Source organism: Eumetopias jubatus, unplaced genomic scaffold (genome assembly GCF_037043125.1).
Source record: "Eumetopias jubatus isolate StellerSeaLion01/CBP00866 unplaced genomic scaffold, mEumJub1_p1.0 scaffold_1, whole genome shotgun sequence".
NCBI classification, from domain to species: domain Eukaryota; kingdom Metazoa; phylum Chordata; class Mammalia; order Carnivora; family Otariidae; genus Eumetopias; species Eumetopias jubatus.
Genome location: NW_028274807.1, coordinates 216,720,739 through 216,742,071, shown reverse-complemented (window position 1 = coordinate 216,742,071; position 21,333 = coordinate 216,720,739). Strand labels below are relative to the sequence as shown.

General features: G+C 59.5%; 1 protein-coding gene across 2 annotated transcripts; it reads left to right on the top strand.

The window, feature by feature from the left end:
* Positions 1-758: 758 nt before the first annotated feature.
* On the top strand, positions 759-20,040 carry THOP1 (thimet oligopeptidase 1). 2 transcript variants are annotated; one of them, XM_028126103.2, is made up of 13 exons: positions 759-903; positions 3,714-3,926; positions 6,467-6,615; positions 7,619-7,726; positions 10,629-10,731; positions 13,219-13,379; positions 14,133-14,268; positions 14,720-15,086; positions 15,400-15,601; positions 17,756-17,942; positions 18,088-18,216; positions 18,977-19,113; positions 19,572-20,040. In XM_028126103.2, exons 1-13 carry the CDS (start codon positions 888-890, stop codon positions 19,725-19,727), a joined length of 2,064 nt encoding a protein of 687 aa, XP_027981904.1. In that variant the 5' UTR covers positions 759-887; the 3' UTR covers positions 19,728-20,040. The 2 variants fall into 2 exon arrangements, with proteins under 2 accessions (XP_027981904.1, XP_027981903.1); XM_028126102.2 differs by having other exon boundaries at positions 19,569-20,040.
* The last annotated feature ends 1,293 nt before the right edge of the window (positions 20,041-21,333 follow it).

The window sequence follows — 21,333 nt, the reverse complement described above, 5'->3', positions numbered from 1 at the left end:
CTATTCAAAACGCATGCATGTTTAAAGCCCGGTGTTCTTTAATTTCTTTTGCAGAAATAAGGGGAGTGGGTTTTTTGGCCATTTTAGCTCTAGTAAATTTTCCTCCCTGGGCCTCTTACTTCAAGACTTAGTTTGTTTTAATGGACTTACAATAGTTATAGGTTAGAATACCGCACCGTTTAAAAACACCTGTTGTTTGAAGTCCCGGATTCATTTACTGAAGCTTTCTCGATTTTTTTTTAAGCTGCCTTTAATTTAATTGATTCACCGGATTCTGCTGATATATGTGTCCCGCCTATATTCGTTCGATGCTAGAAGTTGGTTGGGTAGGATGCTGGTTGGGATAATCTACAAAAAGCGCCTGAGATCTGGATGGTAAGGGGTTACTAACGTGACGCCCTCAGGTGCGGGAGAAAACCTGCAAAATTAGCCCAATACAGTTATAAAAGTAGAAAGGGGGCAAGCGCAAATTAATACGGGAGCTAAAAGCCCAGGCCGAGAAATCCAGGCAGAAAGAACCGCAAGCGCACAGGCTTCCGGGCGCCAGCTGTGTGTGGTTTCCATGGAAACGTCCCTCCCGGGCCTCCCCGAAGGTTCCGCCCCTGTCGCCGCCAGAGCCAATGACGGGCAGGGAGGGTTCCAGCGCGTGCGTAGAGGGCGTCAGCCTGCCAAAGCACCGCCTCGCGGTGTGGGCGGAGCTGGGGCGCGCGTGCGCCCTGTCCTTCGGCGCACGCGCTCTCCCAGCATTCAGCGGGCGCGCGGGCGGCGGGCACCTCGGTCCCGGCTGCTGCGGACCCTGAGCGGACGGAGGCGGCTGGCCGCGGCAGCTGAGGCAGCGCGACGCGGACCAGGTGGAGGGAGGGGCCACCGGTGCACACCCGCCCGCCATGAAGCCCCCCGCAGGTACCGGCTGCCCCTCGGAGCGGCCCCGCTCCCCGGACCCGGGCGTCCCCTCATCCTCGCGCCTCTCCCGGGGTCGCGACTCGGGCCTAGGAGCCGAGCCCAGTGACCCTCGAGGGGCTGGAGCCTGGGGGGGATGGGTCGGCGAACCCGGGACCCCGCCCCCTCGGCGGCCGAATGAATGAACCAGCTTTTCCAGAGCTCCACTCATTCAGCCAATTCCGAGTGTGTGGCTTCCACTGAGCACCGGTCGGGCCCTGGGGGCGGACTCCGGGGGAGACCGTGAGTTCTAGGCGGAGTTGCAGAGCCCGAGACAGGCGTTCATCCCGCAGAGAAGCGAGCCCGGGCTTTAGGGAGTGGTCGGTGATGGGGCTGACGGCGCTTCTCTCGAGAGGGCGGTCCCTGAGGGGCTTCTCGGGGGAGGTGGCCCATCAGCCCGGGCCCAGCGGGGGAGAAGCAGCTGTGCTGCTATGACCTGCGCGAGGACCTCCGCAGGTGGCGGGAACTGCGAGGGCGAAGGCGAGGAGGCAGGTGCACGCGGAGCGCGTTTGGGTAGCAACAAGTCATTTCGGGGAGAACACAGCTGGGAGTCCCTTTTATTTTAAGGACAGGGGGCGTCCTGAAAGGGTTTTCGTTATGGGAGCGATGGGGTGTGCGTCCTGTATTTAGGAAATTGCCCAGGCTGCTGTGTGGTGCCTCCTGAATTTTCTCTTGCTGGTCTCTCTTCCCCCCCCTGGGTTCTTTCTCCAGCCGACTGTGATGATAATTGCATTAATGATAATCATAATTAGGGTTTTTAGGCCTCAGGAGGGCAGGAATGTTGTCTGCCTTGTTGGCAGCAGGATTGTTAGCCTGGGACAGAGCATGTAGGTGGCAAGCTGAACTACTACAGGATGAATGCGTCCGCTCCAGTTTTCAAGTCCTAGCTCCTGCAGGAGGTTTTGCTGACAGTTCTCAGCGTACACGCATCTCCTACCTTGTCCGAGCTTCTGGAGCCCTTGTTTGCCACCAAATGTAACACAGACCCACATCTTTTTTCTGCAGTTCTGAAGTCCACAATGCTCTGCAAGCAGAAGGATTTTCCCTAAGCTCATGGCAGTCAGTTGGCCGGAATATCCGGCCTGTCCTGGCTCAAGAGCCTTTCTTTTTCCCACTTAGTGTATGTTAGTGGTCCTCAGCTGGGGTGATTGTGCCACGCCAGGGGACACTGGGCAGTGTCTGGGGACATCTGTGGTTGTCACGACTGGGGGTGCTCCTGGCATTGAGTGGGTGGGGCCCCAGGGGTGCTGTTCAATACCCTACAGTGCCCAGGTGGACCCCCACCCCAGAGGGCGACCCAGCCATAGATGCTGATAATGTCGTTAAAAAAAAAAAAAAAAACCCTGCCCTAGAGACGCCAAACATGGGTCCCAGCTGGCAGTACCCTGCAAAGATCCCATCCCTCTTTAGTATTCACAAAAAGGCGGGTAGTCCAGGATCACTGTGGCCCTGGTCAACCCCCTGCCATGCCAGAGGGGAAAATGGGGCACAAGTGGGTGTTTCCTGGAGCAGCTTCTACTTATTCTGCATTCCATACTCTCCCGGGGGATTACACAAGCCTGTGTTCATTAATTCAAGTAATTTGGGGCAGGTGTAGGCATTTGAGACGCGCAGGTGCTGCAGGGATGCCATTGGGACGTCTGAGGAAGGAGCATGGAACGGAGGATTGGTAGGGTTGGGGCTCAGGGCAGACGGGACAGCCTGTGGGAAGGCCTGGGAGACACCTTGAAGAAAGCGGTTGTGGCTAGGCACAGGCCAGCTGTCCAGACCTGCTAAGCAAGACCCAATAGAGTGTGGATGGTGTAGACCAGGGGTCAGCAAACCCGTCTGTAGAGGGCTTGCTAGTTTAGGCTTGGTGAGTCACTTAGTCTGGTGCAACATCATTTTGACCCTGTGGGCTGTACAAAAACAGGTTGTTGTTTGCTAACCCCTGGTATAGACTCCAGTAAGGGTTGAAGCGGGGTGGAGCCCTGGAAAGGGGGCAGGAAGATCTGACAATCGGATGTTTACAAAGGTGGGGGGTGCACACGATACACTGGTTCACAGGGTTGGAGCTGAGGTCAGACTGCACCGGTTTGAATCCTACCTCTGCCGCTTGCTGGCGTGAGACTTGAATCTTCTAAATCTCCGGACCTCCATCTGTACAATGGGGGCCACATAGACGCCAGAGTTCAGAACTGCGATCAGTGAGGGAATGAAAGTAAAACATCTTTACCCTGAACACTGCACAGCAGTTTAAGCGGCAGCTGTTTTTATAGACCACGGTCTCTTATCCAAAAACTCTTGGGGCTAGGGACATTTTAGTGATAAGGAATTTTTCCTGTTTTAGGAAAGCAATACGGTATAAATGTCACATTACATCAAAGGATGTCAGGGGTAGCACCCTTTAATCAAGTAAGTCAGGTGGAGGTATATACCAAATATCCACCCCAGCACTGCCGATGTTGCGGCTGGGTCACTGGGGGGGTGTCTTGGGCCCTAGAGGGTGTTGAACAGTATCCCCGTCCGCCTGCCCTGCACTTGATGCAGTAGTATCGCTCTGCAGTTGGGACAAGCACAAACGCCCTCAGAGATCATCCAGTGTCTCCCGGGGCGCAGAATCTTGTGCTTTAAAGGATCAGTCACCCTGTGCACCCCCACAAAGCCCTTGGGCCTTGCCTGCCTGCACGGGGAAACCATGCTTCTGTCCTTGCCCTCCAACCCCTGGTTAGTCTAACCCTGCTTCTGTCCTTGAGCAGACACACTCAGTGTGGGGCTCTGTCTTCTCTGTTCAGCCTGTGCAGGAGATGCCCTGGACACAGCGGCCCCGTGCTCCGTGGTGAACTACCTAAGATGGGACCTGAGCGCCCAGCAAATAGGGGAGCTCACTGTGGAGCTCATTGAGCAAACTAAGCGTGTATATGACCAGGTGGGCTCCCAGAAGTTTGAAGACGTGTCCTATGAGAGTACCCTCAAGGCGCTGGCTGATGTGGAGGTGTCCTACACAGGTAAATCCGGGTGAGGATCCAGGCAGGGAGGCAGAAGCAGCTCAGGCCTTGGAGCTCCTGGACCCTAGCCATGGGTGAGGCCTCCTCCTCCCCAGGCGGATGGTGATGGATATAGGAGCTGCCTGGGGGTAAAGGCATCTGCTGGGCAAGAGGCAGCCCGGAGGGCTGCTGGTTCCCCTGCATGCCCTGCTGCACGGCCTGGCATACTTAGTTCTCATGGGCTGCGTCATCTGAGGGTCCAGAGCAGGACAGCCTAACAGCACTCCCCTCTAGGAGCTGGCTCCCGTGCCAGCCTCCAAACCAGAGCCACTTCTTGCTCCTTCTCTCTGAGCAACTGAACTTGGCCCCCTTTGCTTTTCTTCTCCCCCCTGCACTTTGGGTAACCTGATGCCATTAGGTATCCTCATCACGACCCAACTGGATCCTTCTCTCCTTCTTGGGGTCTGTTTGCTCCCTTTGTGAGGGATGAGGTGCTCAAATAGATGCAGAGCTGCTTCCCTGAGCCCCCCCTGTAGAGGTTGATGGTGTGGGGACAAGAGACCGAGATGGGTCTTGCAGCAGAGAACTCTGAGCTGAGGAAACCCTTGCTCCTGGATCTCTAGCAAAAGTCCTTTTTCTGGGAACCTTTGAGAATCTCTGCTGGGGGGTTCTCACGAAGCCTCCCTGTGCCGCGTTTGCTAGATGCCGTGGGTTTCTCTGCTGCCTTCAGGTGGGTGCGCCTCAGTCTCCCCCCTCATCTCTTTCTAGAGAGACTCTTGGCAATTGCATGATGCTAATTCCTGCCTATTGGGCATAGCCCTGCCAGACACCAACTTCACTCCTACAGCTTTTTTTTCTCTCTCCCCACAGTAGCCCAAGGAATTTTATTTCATTTTTAAAAATTTTATTTATTTGAGAGGAAGAGAGGGCACACGTGTGCATGTGTGCATGGTGGAAGAGAGGCAGAGGCAGAGGGAGGAGCAGGGACCCTGATGCGGGACTCGATCCCAGGACCCTGAGATCATGACCTGAGCCGAAGGCAGACGCTTAACCGACTGAGCCGCCCCCCCACCAGGTGCCCACCCTCCAAGGAATTTTAAAGGAAACTAAAATTGAATCATGGCATTCCCCCCAGCCAGCCCCTCAGTGTCTTTCCACTGCCCTCCGGACAAAGGCTAGAGTCCTTGATGTTGCTTTTGGTGCGGTTCGCGCCTCTCTGACCTTCCCTAGAGGTGTGAGTGCCCGGCCATGTGGCCGCTTGCACTTGCTCACACTCTCCCGTCTCGGGGCTTCACACACCCCCTGCTTTGGTAGATGTTGGGCTTCTCTGCGATCACAGATTAACTCCCCTCAGCAGCCCCTTCCCGGGCCCCCTCTGCTCTCACCGGCTGCTTGCATCGATCCCACGCCCTGCACCATTTTGTTGTCACACGTGGTGCAGTCACAGGCACTTGTGAGCCTGTAAATCCCAGATGGACGGATGCTATTTCTGTCCTTTTCACTGTCCACTCTTGGGCAGCCGGCAGCAGGTCTGCCCAGGGGCCATGGGAGCAACCAAGCTGTGATTTGAATACAGGTCTTACTCATGCAGAGTGTGTGCTTTTTAAAACTAAATGCTCCGTTGAAATCTGATTTATATATCATAGAATTTGCTCAAAGCATGCATTTCAGTGGTTTTTATATTCAGTTATCCGACCATCACCATGGTCTAATTCTAGAACATTCCATCACCCCAAAGGGAAATCCTGTCCCCATCAGCAGTCACTTCCCATCTCCAACTCCCACCCCCATGCCCCGGCCCCCACGAGCCCCCTTCCCGTCCGTGGATGAGCCTGTTCCGGACGTGTCACCCACGTGGACTCACAACCCGTGTGGCCTTCTGTGTCTGGTTCCCTCCCTGAGCGTCGTGGGCTTGGGGTCTGTCCCCGGGGCCGTGTGTGTGGGCGCCTCGCCTCTGTTCACAGCCAACTGACATGCCGGTGTGTGGGGGACACGTTGTGTTTGTCCACCCACCTGTCAGTGGACATTTGGGTCATGTCCACTTGGGTTATTCACAGTCCTGCTGCTGTGAATGCATGTGATTCTTGTGTGATTGCATGTAGGCTCCTAGTGGTGTGTTGCCAGGTCAGGTGGTGACTATTAAAGCTTACACTCTCACAGCCACCCATGCTTCCTCTGACGAAATGTGAGTGTGCTCTGTAAGTTAGAAAATCGTTTATGAATTTAAAATGCTGCCATCAGCAGCCATGACTCTTTTTCTGGAATCGAGTTATTTTAGCCTCTCTAGATCTTTTCATGCTTCTCTGTTACAGTCCTTCTTTCCTTGGAGTTTGGGAGTTGAGTCTGTTTCCATCGGACTGTGAGATCCCCGAGGACATGGATGACCAACCATGCCCCTTTCTTCCTTCCAGCACCCAGCCCAGGGCCCAATGTGGAGAGAGCGTTCACTGAACAGATCGGCAGACGTGGATGAGCTGCGTGCCTGGCGGGGTGAGGTTGCTATGTGCCACTTTCTACCTGGGGCCCATTTTCACACCTGTCTTGTTCTCCCCCCGTTTCAGTTCAGAGGAATATCCTTGACTTCCCGCAGCACGTTTCTCCATCTAAGGACATTCGGATGGCCAGCACAGAGGCGGACAAAAAGCTGTCTGAGTTTGATGTGGAGATGAGCATGAGGCAGGATGTGTATCAGAGGATTGTCTGGCTGCAGGTGAGGATGCAGCGAGGTACCAGGCATGTTGGAGGTAGACACTTGGGGGGCACAGACCAGCGTCCAGATGGGCACTGCTGGATCAGAATCTCTTTAGACTTGGTCATTCTGTTCCTCAGACTTTGGAAAGTGGAGAACTGAGGGGCCCTGGGGGTGGCTGGTGGGGATCGCTGCGTGACAGTGCAAACACACTTAAGGCCACTGAACCGTGCGTTTAAGAATGGCTGAGGCGGTAAGTGTTTGTGTTTTGTTTTACCGCAATAAAGAAACGAGAGAATGACAGAGAGAAATGCAGAGGAACGCAAACGATAGAGCCTAAAATGCCTAGGACTTTGTAAGCCTTCCCTGCACCCACCACATGGTTTCATTTTCCTGACCTCGAGGGGTGCTCCGTAGGGCTGGTGTCCTGCCTCTCGGGTCTTGGCCGCTGGTGTCGGAGTGAGCCGTGGAGGTGGACAGTGGCGCTCCTCTGTTACCTTCGCGCTTCTGTCTCCTCGGTCAGGAGAGCACACCCGCGTGCTCTGGTGCAGGCATGCGCGGGCGGCCTGTGGAAGCACCAGCAACATTTTGTATTTAGTTGTAGCTTTGAGACCTTTGTAGGCGTGTGAGCACCTGTGTATCCTTTGCCCCATTTCCCCCAGTGTAATGTTTTGCGAAACCAGTCACCACCACAACCAGGATGATGACCTTGAGCTACCCACCATTCTCATTCCCATTTAACCATTCACCTGTGGGAGGTGCTCTGGGCCGGCTTTAGTTTGGGCTGTTCCCAGGAAGCAAGCGCTCGTGGACAGGTTTTGTGTGAATGTAAGTCTTCATGTCTCTGGAATGGACGTGCCCTTGCCGAGTCGGATGGTGGTTGTAACTGCTCTCCCCGGTGGCCGCACCATCTCACGTTCCCTGCAGTGATGTTTGTGCAAGTGCCTCGGTCTCCCGCCGCCTCACCAGCATCTGGCGGTGCCTCAGCTTTCCCTCATACAGAACTCTGGTTGTCTTGCTCTAGGAGAAAGTTCAGAAGGACTCGCTGAGGCCAGAGGCCATGCGGTACCTGGAGCGACTGATCAAGCTGGGCAGGAGGAACGGGCTGCACCTGCCCGAGGACACTCAGCAAGTGAGTACCAGCTGTCAGGGGTGGGGTGGGCCCCCCTGTTTGCACGTGGTGTCTGAGGGCCCAGCCTCTGGCTGGGTGCCCACCTCTCTGCTGCCTCAGTTCTGGGGAGGGAGGTCTGTCTGGAGTAGGTCTGCCTTTGCACCCACCCTGCTCTGGATTCTTGAGGTTTATGGTGTGCACTCCCTCAGCCACGGAGAGGGCGCGGTGCAGGGGGCACACCTCATCAGTCCCCTCCGTGACTTCGGTGCATTGGCATTAAGGAAAAGGTCACTGTGGCTGGGGGCTTCTGTTCTCTGTACCCTGCTGCAACAGCATGGCTTTTCTCTGATACCGCACATGTGGGGGTTCCCGCACCATGCCGTTCTCTGTGACACCAGCGGGTGTCCTACAGTCAGACTCGAACACGCTTACCTGGAGGCAGTGTCTGCTCCCACAGCTTCAGGGCTTGGCCCCTCGAGGCTGCACTGACATGATCCAGGTTGTTATCTCTCCTTCTGACTGACCAGCTCTGTGGTTCAGAGGTTCCCACCACCTCTTCCTCGTGTTCAAGTCATTTGCTAGAGCCGCTCACAGAACGCAGGACTTACTTACTATTACTGACTTATCGTAAAGGGTATAACCCGGAACGGCAAGGTCTGGGGGAGAGGCACGGAACTCTGCCCCCCCCCACCCCCGTGTGCACCACTCCGGAAGCTCTCTGAACCCCGTCCTTTAGGAGTTCTGTGGGGGCCTCATTGTGTGGGCATGACTGATTAAACTACTGGTGATTGATTGAACCTGCAGCCTCTGGCCCCGCTCCCCTCCCAGGGTAGCAGGGGGTGCCACCAGCCCCCATCCTCAGGGGCTTTCCAAAAGTCATCTCGTTAATATGCACTCGAGTGTGGTTGAAGGGGGCTGGTGATAAGCAACACGATGGGCCCCACTCCTCGGTCACTCGGGCTGTTGCAGTTTCTTGTTACCATGGAAGAAATTCCAAGGGTTTTAGGAGCTGTGTGCCAGGAATGGGGACGAAGACCAAATACACATTGCTTATCGTAAGTCCCAGCCTCACAGATGGCATCTCCTGCGTTCTGGCCTGGATCAGCGGGCGAGGAGGGCCGTGCCTGCCCCCTGTCCTGTGGTTAATCACTGAGGATCTTTGTTCGCCCCATTCCCTCCCCGTTTTCTCTGCCAGGCAGCCACGTAAAGGAGATGGCTGGGCTGTGGGCTCTGGACTGGCTCGTTGGCACATAAGAAGTGCCCTTATGGGTGAGCTGTTTACCATCCCCAGGAACTGGCCACCCCTCCCGGTCAGCGAGACCCCCCAGATGGGAAAGCACCAAGACACAGGAAAGACACAGTTAATGCCGACACTAGGTCCGCGTCCAGAGCTCAGTGACTGTCCCTCTTGTCACTTAGAACGGACGCCAGCACCTCTAGCTTGTGGTTGAAGAAACCAGGACTCCAAGGGATGAGGCATGTTTGTTAACACCAGTGCCGGTGAGGGGCGCCCGGCTGGCAGCGGTAGAGCGTGTGACTCTTGCTCTTGGGATCGTGAGTTCCAGCCCCACGTTGGGTGTAGAGGTCGCTTGAAAATAAAAATCTTTTTTTTTAAATACGGGTTTCTTTTTTTAATTAGTATGTTTTTTTGAGAGAGAGAGTTTGTGTGCGCACGAGCCAGGGAGGCGCAGAGAGAGAATCTCCAGCAGACTCCCTGCTGAGCATGGAGCCCAACGCGGGGCTCGATCCCAGGACCCTGAGATCATGACCTGAGCTGAAACCAAGAGTCAGACACTCAACCAACTGAGCCACCCAGGTGCCTCCATAAAAATAAGAATCTTAAAAACAAAAGAAAACCAGTGCCAGTGGGACTGGAGTCAGATTCCATCCCAGGACTGTGGGATCCAGAGTCCGGTGTGGCAACTCCGCTCCGGCGCGTGCAGGTGTTACAGTCGGCCAGAGCGACGGAAGCACAGCTGCTGTTTTCATTTTTTATAAAGTAGGCTCCACACCCAACATGGGGCTTGAACCCACGACCCCGAGATCGAGAGTCCCATGCTCCCCTGACTGAGCCAGCCAGGTGCCCCACAGTTCTTAAATCTCCGTCACGTTGTTGAAAGTCCGGCGTGTGTGCACGGGGGGCCGCACAGACAGTGACTTGGGGGCCACCTTGCCGGAAGGGACACAGGGAGCGCCATGTGGAGCCGGGGCAGGGGGCTGGGTGGGGGCCCCAGAGCGTTGTCTCGTTCGGCGAGGGCATATGCTGTTTCCCTGCCACGTCTCAGGACCGTAAGTGGCACAGCTTCAGTGAGGTGAGGAAGTGAGTGGCAGCGCCCGGCGCAGGGTTGTGGCCGGCGAGGCTCCCTGCTCCTGTGCGGGCTGGTTCTGAGCCAGGGTCTCGCCCAAGGAGCCCCGCGTTGCCTGCAAAGCTGTCGGCCGCACTTGCCCTGCCCCGCCCCCACCTGTCCTGCTGTCGCAGAGCCCCTGTCGTCAGGCCCAGGGCTGGGTTCGGCCCCAGGCCCCCCGGAGGTGGCGGTGGGCCCACGTTGTGGCCCCACGGCACCCCCTCCTGTGCCACGCCTCACCCCTGTCAGAAGTCTCCACGTTGAGGCTTAGCCCTGCTGCTCTGTCAAAATGTCCGAAAGCCTAGGCTGTGGACTCTGAAGGTAGTAGGGTCCAGAACGCTTTCGTCTGGGGACATGTAACCGATGGGGACACTAGCCGAGGTCCCCACGGTCTCCAAGGCCGCTCAGCGTGGAAGCTGGCGTCTGTGTTCTGTTGGCGCCGTGCACAGCGGTGTGAGGACCTGACGTCCGTGTCTTTTCCGTCCCTCTTCTCGCCTCCCTTGTCTCTTCTCCCCGTCGGGAGGGAGCCCCCAGCCCTGGTGGAAGCACTCCACTCACAGCTGTGCTCCCCCCTCCAGAAAATCAAGAACATTAAGAAGAAGCTGAGCCTTCTGTGCATCGACTTCAACAAGAACCTGAACGAGGACACGACCTTCCTGCCACTCACGCGAGAAGAGCTGGGTACTGGCGGGGGGCGGGCTGGGGGCGGGGGGCTGACTCGCGGCCTCAGGGCCCTCGCGGGCCGTGGCCACCACCCGCAGGCTTCCGAAGTGTGGGGACGTCTGTGTGCCACCGCCCTGGGCGAGGGGGTCTTCCCTTGGAGCGGTCAGCACTTTGGAATCTGTGTTTCTCGATCCTTCCTCGAGCGGTGCCCGGAGCGCTGGGTCCGGCGGCAGAGTTGGCCAGGGTCTCCCCGTCGAGGCCCACGCCCCCACCTGCGGCTCTTCTCGCTCCAGTCCTGTAAGAGGATCGTACGGACTCGGTCCTGGCTGCTGCTGGTCCCCACACCTGGCTGTAGGTGGGAATGACGAAAGGTTGGGGCCGAGGTGTCTTTTTTAATTTGTGGTCCTTGATTCTCCCGCCCCAACTGTTTCATTTCAAAAAACTTTACCCTGTGGGAAAGTTGTAAGGACCGTACCGTGGGAAGCCCTGTGCCCTCGGCGTCCCCGAGCTGATGGTGCGCCCTCTGTCCTTTCCGTGGACACCGCCACACGTTTGTTCCTCCCGCTGTGGGAGAGTCGTGTGTAGGCCTGTGAGCCTTCCCCGGGAGCGCACCTCGCCCTCGGAACAGCCGTGTCGTGGAGAGCACAGCCCGCGTCCCCCTGCACCGCTGGCCTGGGGTCTCTCGCTGTATTCTCCTGCACTGTCGGGTCCGCTCACGGAGCACCCGTCACATGGGGTTTTCCTGGCTCTTTAAGCTCCTTTTCCGATGAGCCGCTCCTCAGCCGTTCACATAAGTGTTGTCCTCTCTCCTGACGTGGATGCTTTTGAAAAGCCCAGGCCCCGGTTTTGCTGCTGCCGGGGGGCTGGCCGTGCCGGGCCTCGTGGCCAGGGCCCCCCCCACACTGCCAGAGGTTCCCCCGCTCCCCCCGCACCCGGAGGCCCCCGAGGGCGGCTGGCTTGCCAAGGGGCCCACAGTGGCAGGCCTTCCCGAGCAGGGGCTTGAAAGCTCAGTCAGCGCTGCCCTCTGCTGCCCTTTGTTCTGGTTCGGTCCCTTCCGTGCCTGGGCCTCGGGCTGCACGTCCCCCCACGTGGCTCCCCGTGTAAGGACGCGCCCACTGTGTTTCCTGGCCAGAGGGGGATCCCAGGTCTCAAATTCGGCCAACAAATTTGCTCGCCCACACCCTCGCGTGGGCCGGCTTTTTGGCCCATTTGTTTAGCTTGAGGGACCTCCCGTGGAGCAGAGCCGGCCGGCCTCAGAGCGTGGAGGCGGTGACCGTGGCCAGGACGGCCTGGTCGGCAGGCCTACAAGGCCTACTGAGCAAGGGTGTGGCGCGTGTTGATTTTCTTCTGCTTGCCGAAGGGAGAGTTGGTGTCCCTTTACAGAGTCTCGGACGACGTGTCTCTCTCTCTGTCCCCTTCCCCCTGAGTCTCTGCTGCTCGGTGAAGGCACTCCTCTGCCGGGTTCCTCCCTGGTCGGCAGCAACTCTGGGGGTGCCCTGGAGCTGCAGCCCCTCCCGTGTGCCGCTGGGTGAAGCTCCCGCAAACGGTCTTCTGACCCCGTCATCGCTTGTGCGTTTGTGTGCTGGTCTCTCGAGTCAGCACCCCCCCCCAGTAGTGGCTTTATCTGCGGTGGCGGTGTGGACAGAGGCCCCGTTACTCCCAGGGTCGTGGTCTGCTGCTGTCCCTGTTTTGATGCTCAGATTGTCCCAGTTACACTTCAAGGGCCTCTGCATCTTGAAGTGTCCCTGTTACTCTGTGAGCACTTTTCTTTGAGACTTGGGTTCCAGGCTCCTTTTGTCCTCGCCCTGGCCTGGGCGGCTCTTTAGAAACCGCGATGTGGGTGCCAGGCGTGCCCATTGCTGCTGTGGGCCTGTTGTTCCCAGGCCCTGTCCCAGAGCTAGGAAACAGGTGTCTGCACACGTGCACACACACACACACACACACACACACACACACACACACACACCCATGCACACAACCAGCACTGCCCACCCTGCCGCCTGGCGTCCCTTCTCACCTGTCCGGAGGGCCCCGGGTGAGCTGGCCTTGGAAGGAGCTGTGGGCCAGCTCAGAGCCAGGGCTGTGGTGGCCCCTGGAGGTTTTCAGTCTGAGGTGATGCACCCGGATTTCTGTCTTAGGAGAACATTTTGGCGCAGAGAGCCGGGTGGGGGCCTTTGCAGAAGTGCGGCCCATCAGGAGGGCGAGGGTGGCATCTGTCCACCCCTGGTGTCGCTGTTGGGGGAGGGACAAGGGAAGACACTGCAGTTCCCGGAAGCCCCCTGTGTCGGGGTTGAGCCGAGGGGAGCTTTTCCTCCCTGGGAGCCCTGGTGGGAAGGGCAGCAGCTCTCGGTCTTCCTGGAGGGGCTCGGGGCAGGGTAGGGAGGCCGGGCCTGGGTCCCTGTTCCCTGTAGGCTCCCAGTCCTACCCTCTTGCATGCTTCCGGCCCCAGCTGCACGGGCTTGGCAGCTTCTTGGGCCTGTGGCAGCCCTGGCTTTGTTCCTGTAGGAGGCCTCCCGGAGGACTTTTTGAACTCGCTGGAGAAGGCTGGGGATGACAAGTTGAAAGTCACCCTCAAGTACCCACATTATTTTCCCCTCCTGAAGAAATGCCACGTGCCTGAGACCAGGAGGAAGGTGGAGGAGGCCTTCAACTGTCGCTGCAAGCAGGTGGGAAGGCGATGCCTGGAAGTCGCGGGGCCCGTCCCGTCTGCCCGGTGCCTCCTGGGCCGGACTCGGGGGTTGGCGAGCCCCGGGCAAGCTCAGCCTGCCCCTCCCAGACTTCCATGCCGGCTCTGGCTCTGGCTCTGGGCCCGGGGCCACAGCTCAGGGTCTGACCCCTTCCCCAAGCCAGTCCCGTGTCTGCGTGACCGTCCGCTGCTCCCGCGCCTTAGCTTCGGTCATCCCCTCTCTCTCTCTCCAGTGGCGTTGCTGGGGCTTGAGCTGGGGTCTGCAGACGCGCCCTCCCCTTTTCTGTGTCTTGTGTGGTGGCCTGGGCCCTCTAACTGCGGCCTGGGGCGTGTCTTCAGTGCACAGACATCCATTCCCACACAGACGCTTGTGTTTGTGTCCACGCCGCGGTGTGGCCTCGCTTCTGGTCAGTGTCTCCAGCAGACGGGGGTGAGCTCCCCGTGCACAATGCCCCCTGCGGCTCACCTGGCCCCACATTGCTCTCCACTCACGGCCTTCGAACCCTTCACGGTTACACCCTTTCTGGGTCCAGAAGGGACCTGAGGATTAATAGAGATGCATGTGTTATGGCAGGACCACAGGGCAGCCATGGAAACCTAGGCCATGGGAAGGGGGGGTGGGGATGAGATGCAGCTGGCTGGGTCCTGGCATCCCAGAACTGTGCTGGCCACGGGACCCAAGTGGGAGGTGGTGGGCCTGATGCCCACAGAGCTGGTCGTTGGTCGGTTCCAGGAGAATTGTGCGATCCTCAGAGAGCTGGTGACCCTCCGGGCCCAGAAGTCCAGCCTGCTGGGATTCAGCACGCATGCCGACTACGTCCTGGAGATGAACATGGCTAAGAGCAGCCAGGTGGTGGCCACTTTCCTAGGTAACCCTTTGCCTCCCCCAGCCTCCCGCTGTGGGTTCCAGGAGTGGGGTTCAGGTTATTCTTGACTGCGATGTGATGGGGCCTCCAAGAGCCACATTCTGTCCACCCTACAGTGGGAATCCTAACGCCTCCCTGACCCCTGTTCAGCCTCGAGGGGCTCGAACCTGATGGCCGAGTGTAGGGCTCTGGGGTGAGCCTGTGTCTGCCCCTGCGCTGCTGCCTCCCGGCGTGAGCTCTGGGCAAGCGTCCCCACTCTGGCCATCCTTTTCTGCTCGTGGAAGGAGACTGAGGTGCCCCTGCCCACACCCCCACCTGCTGCAGGGTGATGTCTGTCTGGCTTGTGCCGGCAGTCTGGCCTTGCAGGTGGGGTGCTGGGGCCATCGTGCCGCGGACCGGGGCTGGCGGGGGAGCCGCCGCAGGGTAGCCTAGCCTTCCCCTCTGCCCTCCGCAGATGAGCTGGCCCGGAAGCTGAAGCCCCTGGGGGAGCAGGAGCGGGCCGTGATCCTGGAGCTGAAGAAGGCCGAGTGCGAGAAGCGGGGCCTGGACTTCGACGGGCGCATCAACGCCTGGGACATGCGCTACTACATGAACCAGGTGGAGGAGACCCACTACAGTGTGGACCAGAACCTGCTCAAGGAGTATTTCCCCATGCAGGTGGTCACCAAGGGCTTGCTCAGCATCTACCAGGAGCTGCTGGGGCTGACCTTCGACCTGGAGGAGAGCGCCACCGTGTGGCACGAGGACGTGAAGCTGTACTCTGTGAGGGACTCGGCCTCAGGGAAGGTCATTGGGAAATTCTACCTGGACCTCTACCCAAGGTGCGGGGGAGCCCAGCGACCCTTCTTTGCACCTCAGCGTTCCCGTCTGTGGAATGGGTTGTGGGGCTGCCACGGTGCAGGGCTGGGTGAGGGGCCGGGGGTGCCCACTGTCCAGGGAGGAGGGTGCCCAGGAGGTTCCGCCCGAGCCGTGGGACGGAGTGTGGGGCAGGCCCCCGGCTCCCGAGGAGCAGCTTTGAGCTGCTCAGTCTGTGCAGGTGCCTGGGCTGGCAGATGGGTCGGTGAGGGGCTCCTGTGGGCCGGGCAGTGTGTGCAGCAGATCCCTGGCTGGGCCCGACCCTGCCTCCGTCCCCAGGGAAGGGAAATACGGGCACGCGGCTTGCTTCGGCTTGCAGCCAGGTTGCCTGCGGCACGATGGGACCCGTCAGATCGCCATCGCGGCCATGGTGGCCAACTTCACCAAGCCTACCCCGGATGCCCCCTCCCTGCTGCAGCACGACGAGGTGGAGACCTACTTCCACGAGTTCGGGCACGTGATGCACCAGCTCTGCTCTCAGGTGGGTGCAGGGGCCTCGGGGACGGGGGCGGTGCTGGTGGTTGGTGCATCTGGAGGCAGCCGCCTCCCTGGACAGTGCCCCACTCCCTGGGTCACCACCGAGCCCTGCAGCTGGCTGGCTTACCGGATAGAAGTGTCTCAGCGGGGCTGGGGCTCTGCGGTCAGGGTCAGTAGTGCCTGCAGCCAGCTGTCTCCTCACGCCCTCACACGGTCGTCCCTCTGTGTGTGTCTGTGCCCTCTCTTCCCGTAAGGATGCTGGTCATTGGGTTAGGGCCACCCTAACTCGTTTTAAGCTGAACGTTTCAGTGATCGTTAGTTTACCAAGTTAGGTAGCCATCACTGCTACCGAAACGTGAAACATTTCCATCACCAGAAAGAGCCTTCGTGCCTCGTGGTTGTCCCCCCGCCGCCCCCACGAGCCCCCTTCCTGTCCGTGGACGTGTCACCCACGTGGACTCACACCAAGTGGGCCCTTCTGTGTCTGGCTCCCTCCCTGAGCGTCGTGGGCTCGGGGTCCGGCCCCGGGGCCGCGCGTGTGGGCGCCTGGCTCCTGTTCTCGGCCGCGGGACGCTCCTGCGCGTGGGATGCACTGAGAAGTGTGTTTTGAGCAGAGGGTTTGACTTTGGTGTTCAGTGCACTGCCTTTTTTCTTTCACGGTTTTCACTTTTTGTGTCTCGTTGAAGAGACCATTTTCTTCTAATTTTCCTTTTCCAGAAGTTTGGGCTTTAACTCTTTGTGTTGGTCTGTCATCCACTGTGCGTTAAGTGTCGTCTTGGGATGACGGCGCTCAGCGGCTCCTCAGGGCAGGGCAGCGTCTGCAGCCCTGGGGCCTGTGTGCCCCGGCCGCCTTGCTCTGTCCACGCTCCCCTCGCCTCTGCCTGCCTCCGCACTGCGTGCCCACGGGGGATGTCCCAGATCTGGGACATTCTTTTGCCAGTGACTCACGGCTCCCTCATTTCCTTCAGGTCTTTGCAGAGACACGTGCTCGCTGTTGGCAGTTCTGTAAAGTCGCCGCGAGCACAGAGTTCGCAGATACCGAAGCAGGGCTCCCGCGGGAACACAGGGTTAGGTCCCTCATGTCGTGCGTGCTTTTGTTTATAGACACCTCTGATGGGTGCTGCTGGTTCGTCACAGTGAACTCCCAGCCGACTGCGCTGTAGCTCATGCATCTGACCGTGTGCTGTCTCTGCACATCACGGCCTTCTTGCCCTCAGGAAAGGCGGAAACCACTTCAGCATGGCAGTTGGGATCCGTTTTATTTATTTTTAAAGATTCTATTTATTTACTTGAGAGACAGAGTGAGAGGGAACACAAACAGGGGGAGTGGGAGAGGGAGAAGCAGACCCCCCGCAGAGCAGGGAGCCCGATGCGGGACGCGATCCCAGGACCCTGGGACCATGACCTGAGCCGAAGGCAGATAGATGCCCAACCGACTGAGCCACCCAGGCGCCCCTGTTGGGATCCATCTAAACAGCCCAATTGTTTACAAAAACATAAAAACGGGGGTCGGGGGGGCTCTCAACAGGACATGAAAAGGACACTTGTTTACAGCCGGAGCTAAAGCCCAGAGGCAGAGCGTTAAATGACCACAAAGCGCCACAGGTGTTGGTTTTGGGGTTAGAAATTTTAGCAAGTAGGCGAAGTCGCAAGTCAGGTCTGTGCGTAATGAGGCCCAACATTTGTCCTCTCCCGTTCTGCCTCCCTCTGGGCCTTGAAGGGACTTGCCCAGGGTGGCCGCCAGAGCTGGGTTCTAGCACGACTTCAGGAAAATGTCTGACCTAACAGTGGGGAAAGCACAAGGTGCCTTCAGCACACCGCCATTCTGTTGTTTCCAGGCCTGTGCCTTTTGGGGTCTAGGGCTTTTTTTAGAGCGTTGGCTTTGTGGATGGAGGAAGGGAACCCAGGTGGCCTGCCAGGGATGGGTGTGCTCCCTGTGTGTCCTGGGCTGGGATGGCTTTAGCAGCCCCCCCCCCCCTTCCCGGGAGCCTCAACTGTCTCCCGTCCCCAGGCACTGGGGCCTCACGCAGCCTGCTGTCTGCTCGCCTAGCTGTGCCTGCCGGGAGAGCAGAGCATACCGCGTGCCCAGGCAAGGCCAGCGGCTGGGAGCTGGCCAGGCAGGGTCCGGACCTCCCTGCAGCTCTGCCCGCCCCCACAGGCGGAGTTTGCCATGTTTAGTGGGACACACGTGGAGCGGGACTTCGTGGAGGCACCTTCTCAGATGCTGGAGAACTGGGTGTGGGAGAAGGAGCCGCTGCTCAGGATGTCCCAGCACTACAAGACGGGCAGCGCCATCCCCCAGGAGCTGCTGGAGAAGCTCATCCAGTCTCGGCAGGCCAACACAGGTGCCCGCCAGGAGCCGCCCTCCTGCCCAGGGGCCTCTGGGAGGCCTTGGCCCCGAGGTTGGGGGGGGGCGGCGGGGGAGGCCAGGCGCGTGCCTTCTCGTGCGGGAGAACAGAACCAGCTTCCCTGTGCCCTTGCACCCGTCAGGTCTCTTCAACCTGCGCCAGATCGTGCTGGCCAAGGTGGATCAGGCCCTGCACAGCCAGACGGCTGCAGACCCCGCGGAGGAGTACGCCCGCCTCTGCCAGGAGATCCTCGGGGTCCCAGCCACGCCAGGTATAGCCGCTCGCCAGGTGGGCCCGCGGGGGGCGGGCAGGGTCCCGCCGGTCCCGGAGTCAGAAGGACCTAGTGACGTGTGGTGGGAGTCAGGCCAGTCTCTAGGTGGTAGCCGAGGCCCGGCAGGAAGCAGACAGCCTCTGGCCCCCTTGCCGCTTGGTGTTCCCGGGCCTGCGGGCTCCAGCGGGCGGCTGGCAGCTGGTGGGTGTGAGCAGCTCCATCCTTTCTTGCCGCCCCTCCTTCCGCTCAGGCTGTATGCCGCTTCCCTCCCCGCCAGTCCCCGAACTCCCTCAGCGGTGCCCTCCCACCCCCTGCTCTGGAACAGGCCTGGGAGGTGCCGCAAAGAGCAGGGATTTCATACCCTGGGGGTAGAGAGTAGATCAGGCTGTGATGCCTGTCCTTGCGCGTTACTGCAAATGCTTGGATTAGCACCTGGGAAAATTGGGATTTCAGTGTAGGCGGTAGGGCATTGCTTCGTTCTACAAGCACTTAAAAATGCCTTCAAAAAGCTTAGCCAGCGCGTGCTCTCCACTGTAGGGCGTGCCTTGATTTATCCTTTTGTGTGAACTCTTCAGCGTCAGCAGGTAGCGGCCCAAGTTGTCCAGCTACTGCTTTCTTGTGGGGCCCGTTCCTCTCCTCCTGGATGTGTGGGTCACCTCTGACGGGGCTGATTTGAGGCTCCCTTCTCCCGGCAGCGGGCACTGAGGGGGCTGGGGGATACACTGGGGCCGCAGTGAGAGCCGTGCCACGTCTGTCCCAGGGACCAACATGCCTGCGACCTTCGGCCACCTGGCAGGTGGCTATGATGCCCAGTACTACGGCTACTTGTGGAGCGAGGTGTACTCCATGGACATGTTCCACACGCGCTTCAAGCAGGAGGGCATCCTCAACAGCAAGGTGAGGGCAAGCCAGCCACTCAGTGGGAGGGTCGCCTGCCTGTGGAGGGAGCAAGTGACCTTTCAGCACTGCTCCCTGCTGCCCGGGACCAGGGGAGGGGAGCGGAGACACCTGCTGGTCTTTGCTGGGTGCTGGAGATGGGCCCTCTCTCTGCCCTGAGGTTTGCCACCCTAGACCCTCCTGGGGCTGGGGGCTCAGCCAGCTTTCCAGACCTGTGTTTTTCACCACAGAAACTCAGCCACCTGTGTTGTGGGCTTGGCTCGGGCTTCAGCCTCTGTGACGTGAAGGGCCTCGCAGTGTCGTGAATGGGTGGGGTTCGGCATGCACATGCTTGTGACTAACACGTGTGCTTGTGCGTGCGTGTTCTCTCTGATGCTGATGCAGACACCCACGAGCCCACCTGTGGCCAGGAGAGGGGATACTCGAGGACTTAGCACCCCCACCCCTGTTCCCAGCAGGTTGGCATGGACTACAGAAGCTGCATCCTGAGGCCCGGTGGTTCGCAGGATGCCAGCGTCATGCTGAAGCTCTTCCTGGGCCGAGACCCCAAGCAGGACGCCTTCCTCCTGAGCAAAGGCCTGCAGGTGGACAGCAGCGAGCCACCAGCCTGCTGACGCAGCAGAGCCCTGCCAGCCCGGGCCCCAGCCCCACCCCGGCTCCTGCCGCCCTGTTGCTTTAGCCCCCAGTCGGGAAACGGGGCGGCCTGCAGCTCAGGGCGGGGTGGGGGGGCAGGGTGAGGAGAGGGGGTGTTCATTCCTCCTGTCCAGTCTCCTCGGTGGTCGGCCTGGGCTGGTGGGGTCTTATCCTCGAGATGCCTGGGAAACTTTGTGTCCAGTCAGGCCCGCCGATTTGTTGCACTAATCCATCCCCTTCTTGGGAAGTTTTCTGAGTGAAAAGACGGTGGTTCTTTGAAATGCAGCCATTAAAAAAAAAAAAAGAAAGAAAGAAAGAGACTCTTGGCCTGGTCTCTGGCTCTTGTGCTTCTACCGCAGACTAGCAGACTGTCCGTTGTCACACGGTGCGCCCGTCACCCCCGGATGTGCTTGGCGATCAGCCCTCAGGCCAGGGACACGGGGCGGTCGAAGGCTGCGCTGTGCTGGCGCGCTCTGGGCTGTGACAGGTTGGGGTCTCGGAGCCTGCTGAGCTGTCGGACTGCGTGCGGGGGTGCCGAGGGGAATCGCGGAACTGGGTGCGGTATCGCTCACCAGGAGGGGTCTGTTTCCCGCCAACCTCTCCCTCCCTGTGCGGCCCCGGCCCGTGTTGGACCAGGCTCAGCTCCTCCAAGAAGGTGGGAGGCCACGCCCGCCCGCCCGCGCCTCAGCAGCAAGCGGCCGCCCGCCCTGGGGCCCTGGAGCCCCCCCACTGGGCACAGCTCCTGTCCCGGCCCCTTGGCCAGACCTAGGGATTTGTGATTTGACGGTTTGATTAATGGGCGCAGCTGCTGGATGCCAGGCTGTGACCTCTCTGGACCATGTGACCTTGAAGACGAAGGCACATGTGGTCCTCTTGGCTCAGCTCCCTCTGGCTGGTAGCAACACAGCCAAGCCTGGGCCATGGGGATGGGCGGCCTTCCTGGGTCCTCTGGTAATTCTTCAAAATGTCTTAGGTGATACTTCCTGGTCGTGGAAATTCGGAAGGGGTTCCTGAGCAGGACCGGCGGGTATCCCTGCCACGTTCCTTTGGTCTGGGCCAACCTGTGTGTTCTGTCTTCCCTGGTCTTTGAGCTCTTTGGGAGCCCTGCCACCTGCCCTGGAATTGTCCCCACCAGTCTGTCATCACCCCCCCCCCGCAAAGGGGACTGATCCATGATCCGCGGAATGAGGAACCCCGCAGCTCCCTGACCCTTCTCCCTGAGGCAGGCGGCCATGCCTGTCAGGCTGGCACCTCGGGAAGCTCTGCCCCCTTGCCCAGCCCGTTCTCACCAGCTCTAGGCTAGTCGGCTGTGGCCTGGGCTGTGGCCGCTGCCCGCAGGCAGACCTGGCTTACTTCCTGCTCACACCTCTGCGCCCGAGAGGGCGGGGGACTGGGGCCCAGAGCTGGCGTGCTCCCAGCGTTCGAGGGCGCTGCTAAGAAGGTGGAGGTTGAGGGGCGCCTGCGTGGCTCAGTCGTTAAGCGTCTGCCTTCGGCTCAGGTCGTGATCCCGGGGTCCTGGGATCGAGCCCCGCATCGGGCTCCCTGCTCGGCGGGAAGCCTGCTTCCCCCTCTCCCGCTCCCCCTGCT

Coding starts and splice junctions, on each gene's coding strand:
- THOP1 (XM_028126102.2), top strand. Junction 6,616..7,618: donor AGAGGATTGTCTGGCTGCAG/GTGAGGATGCAG, acceptor GTCTTGCTCTAG/GAGAAAGTTCAGAAGGACTC. Junction 13,380..14,132: donor TCAACTGTCGCTGCAAGCAG/GTGGGAAGGCGA, acceptor GGTCGGTTCCAG/GAGAATTGTGCGATCCTCAG.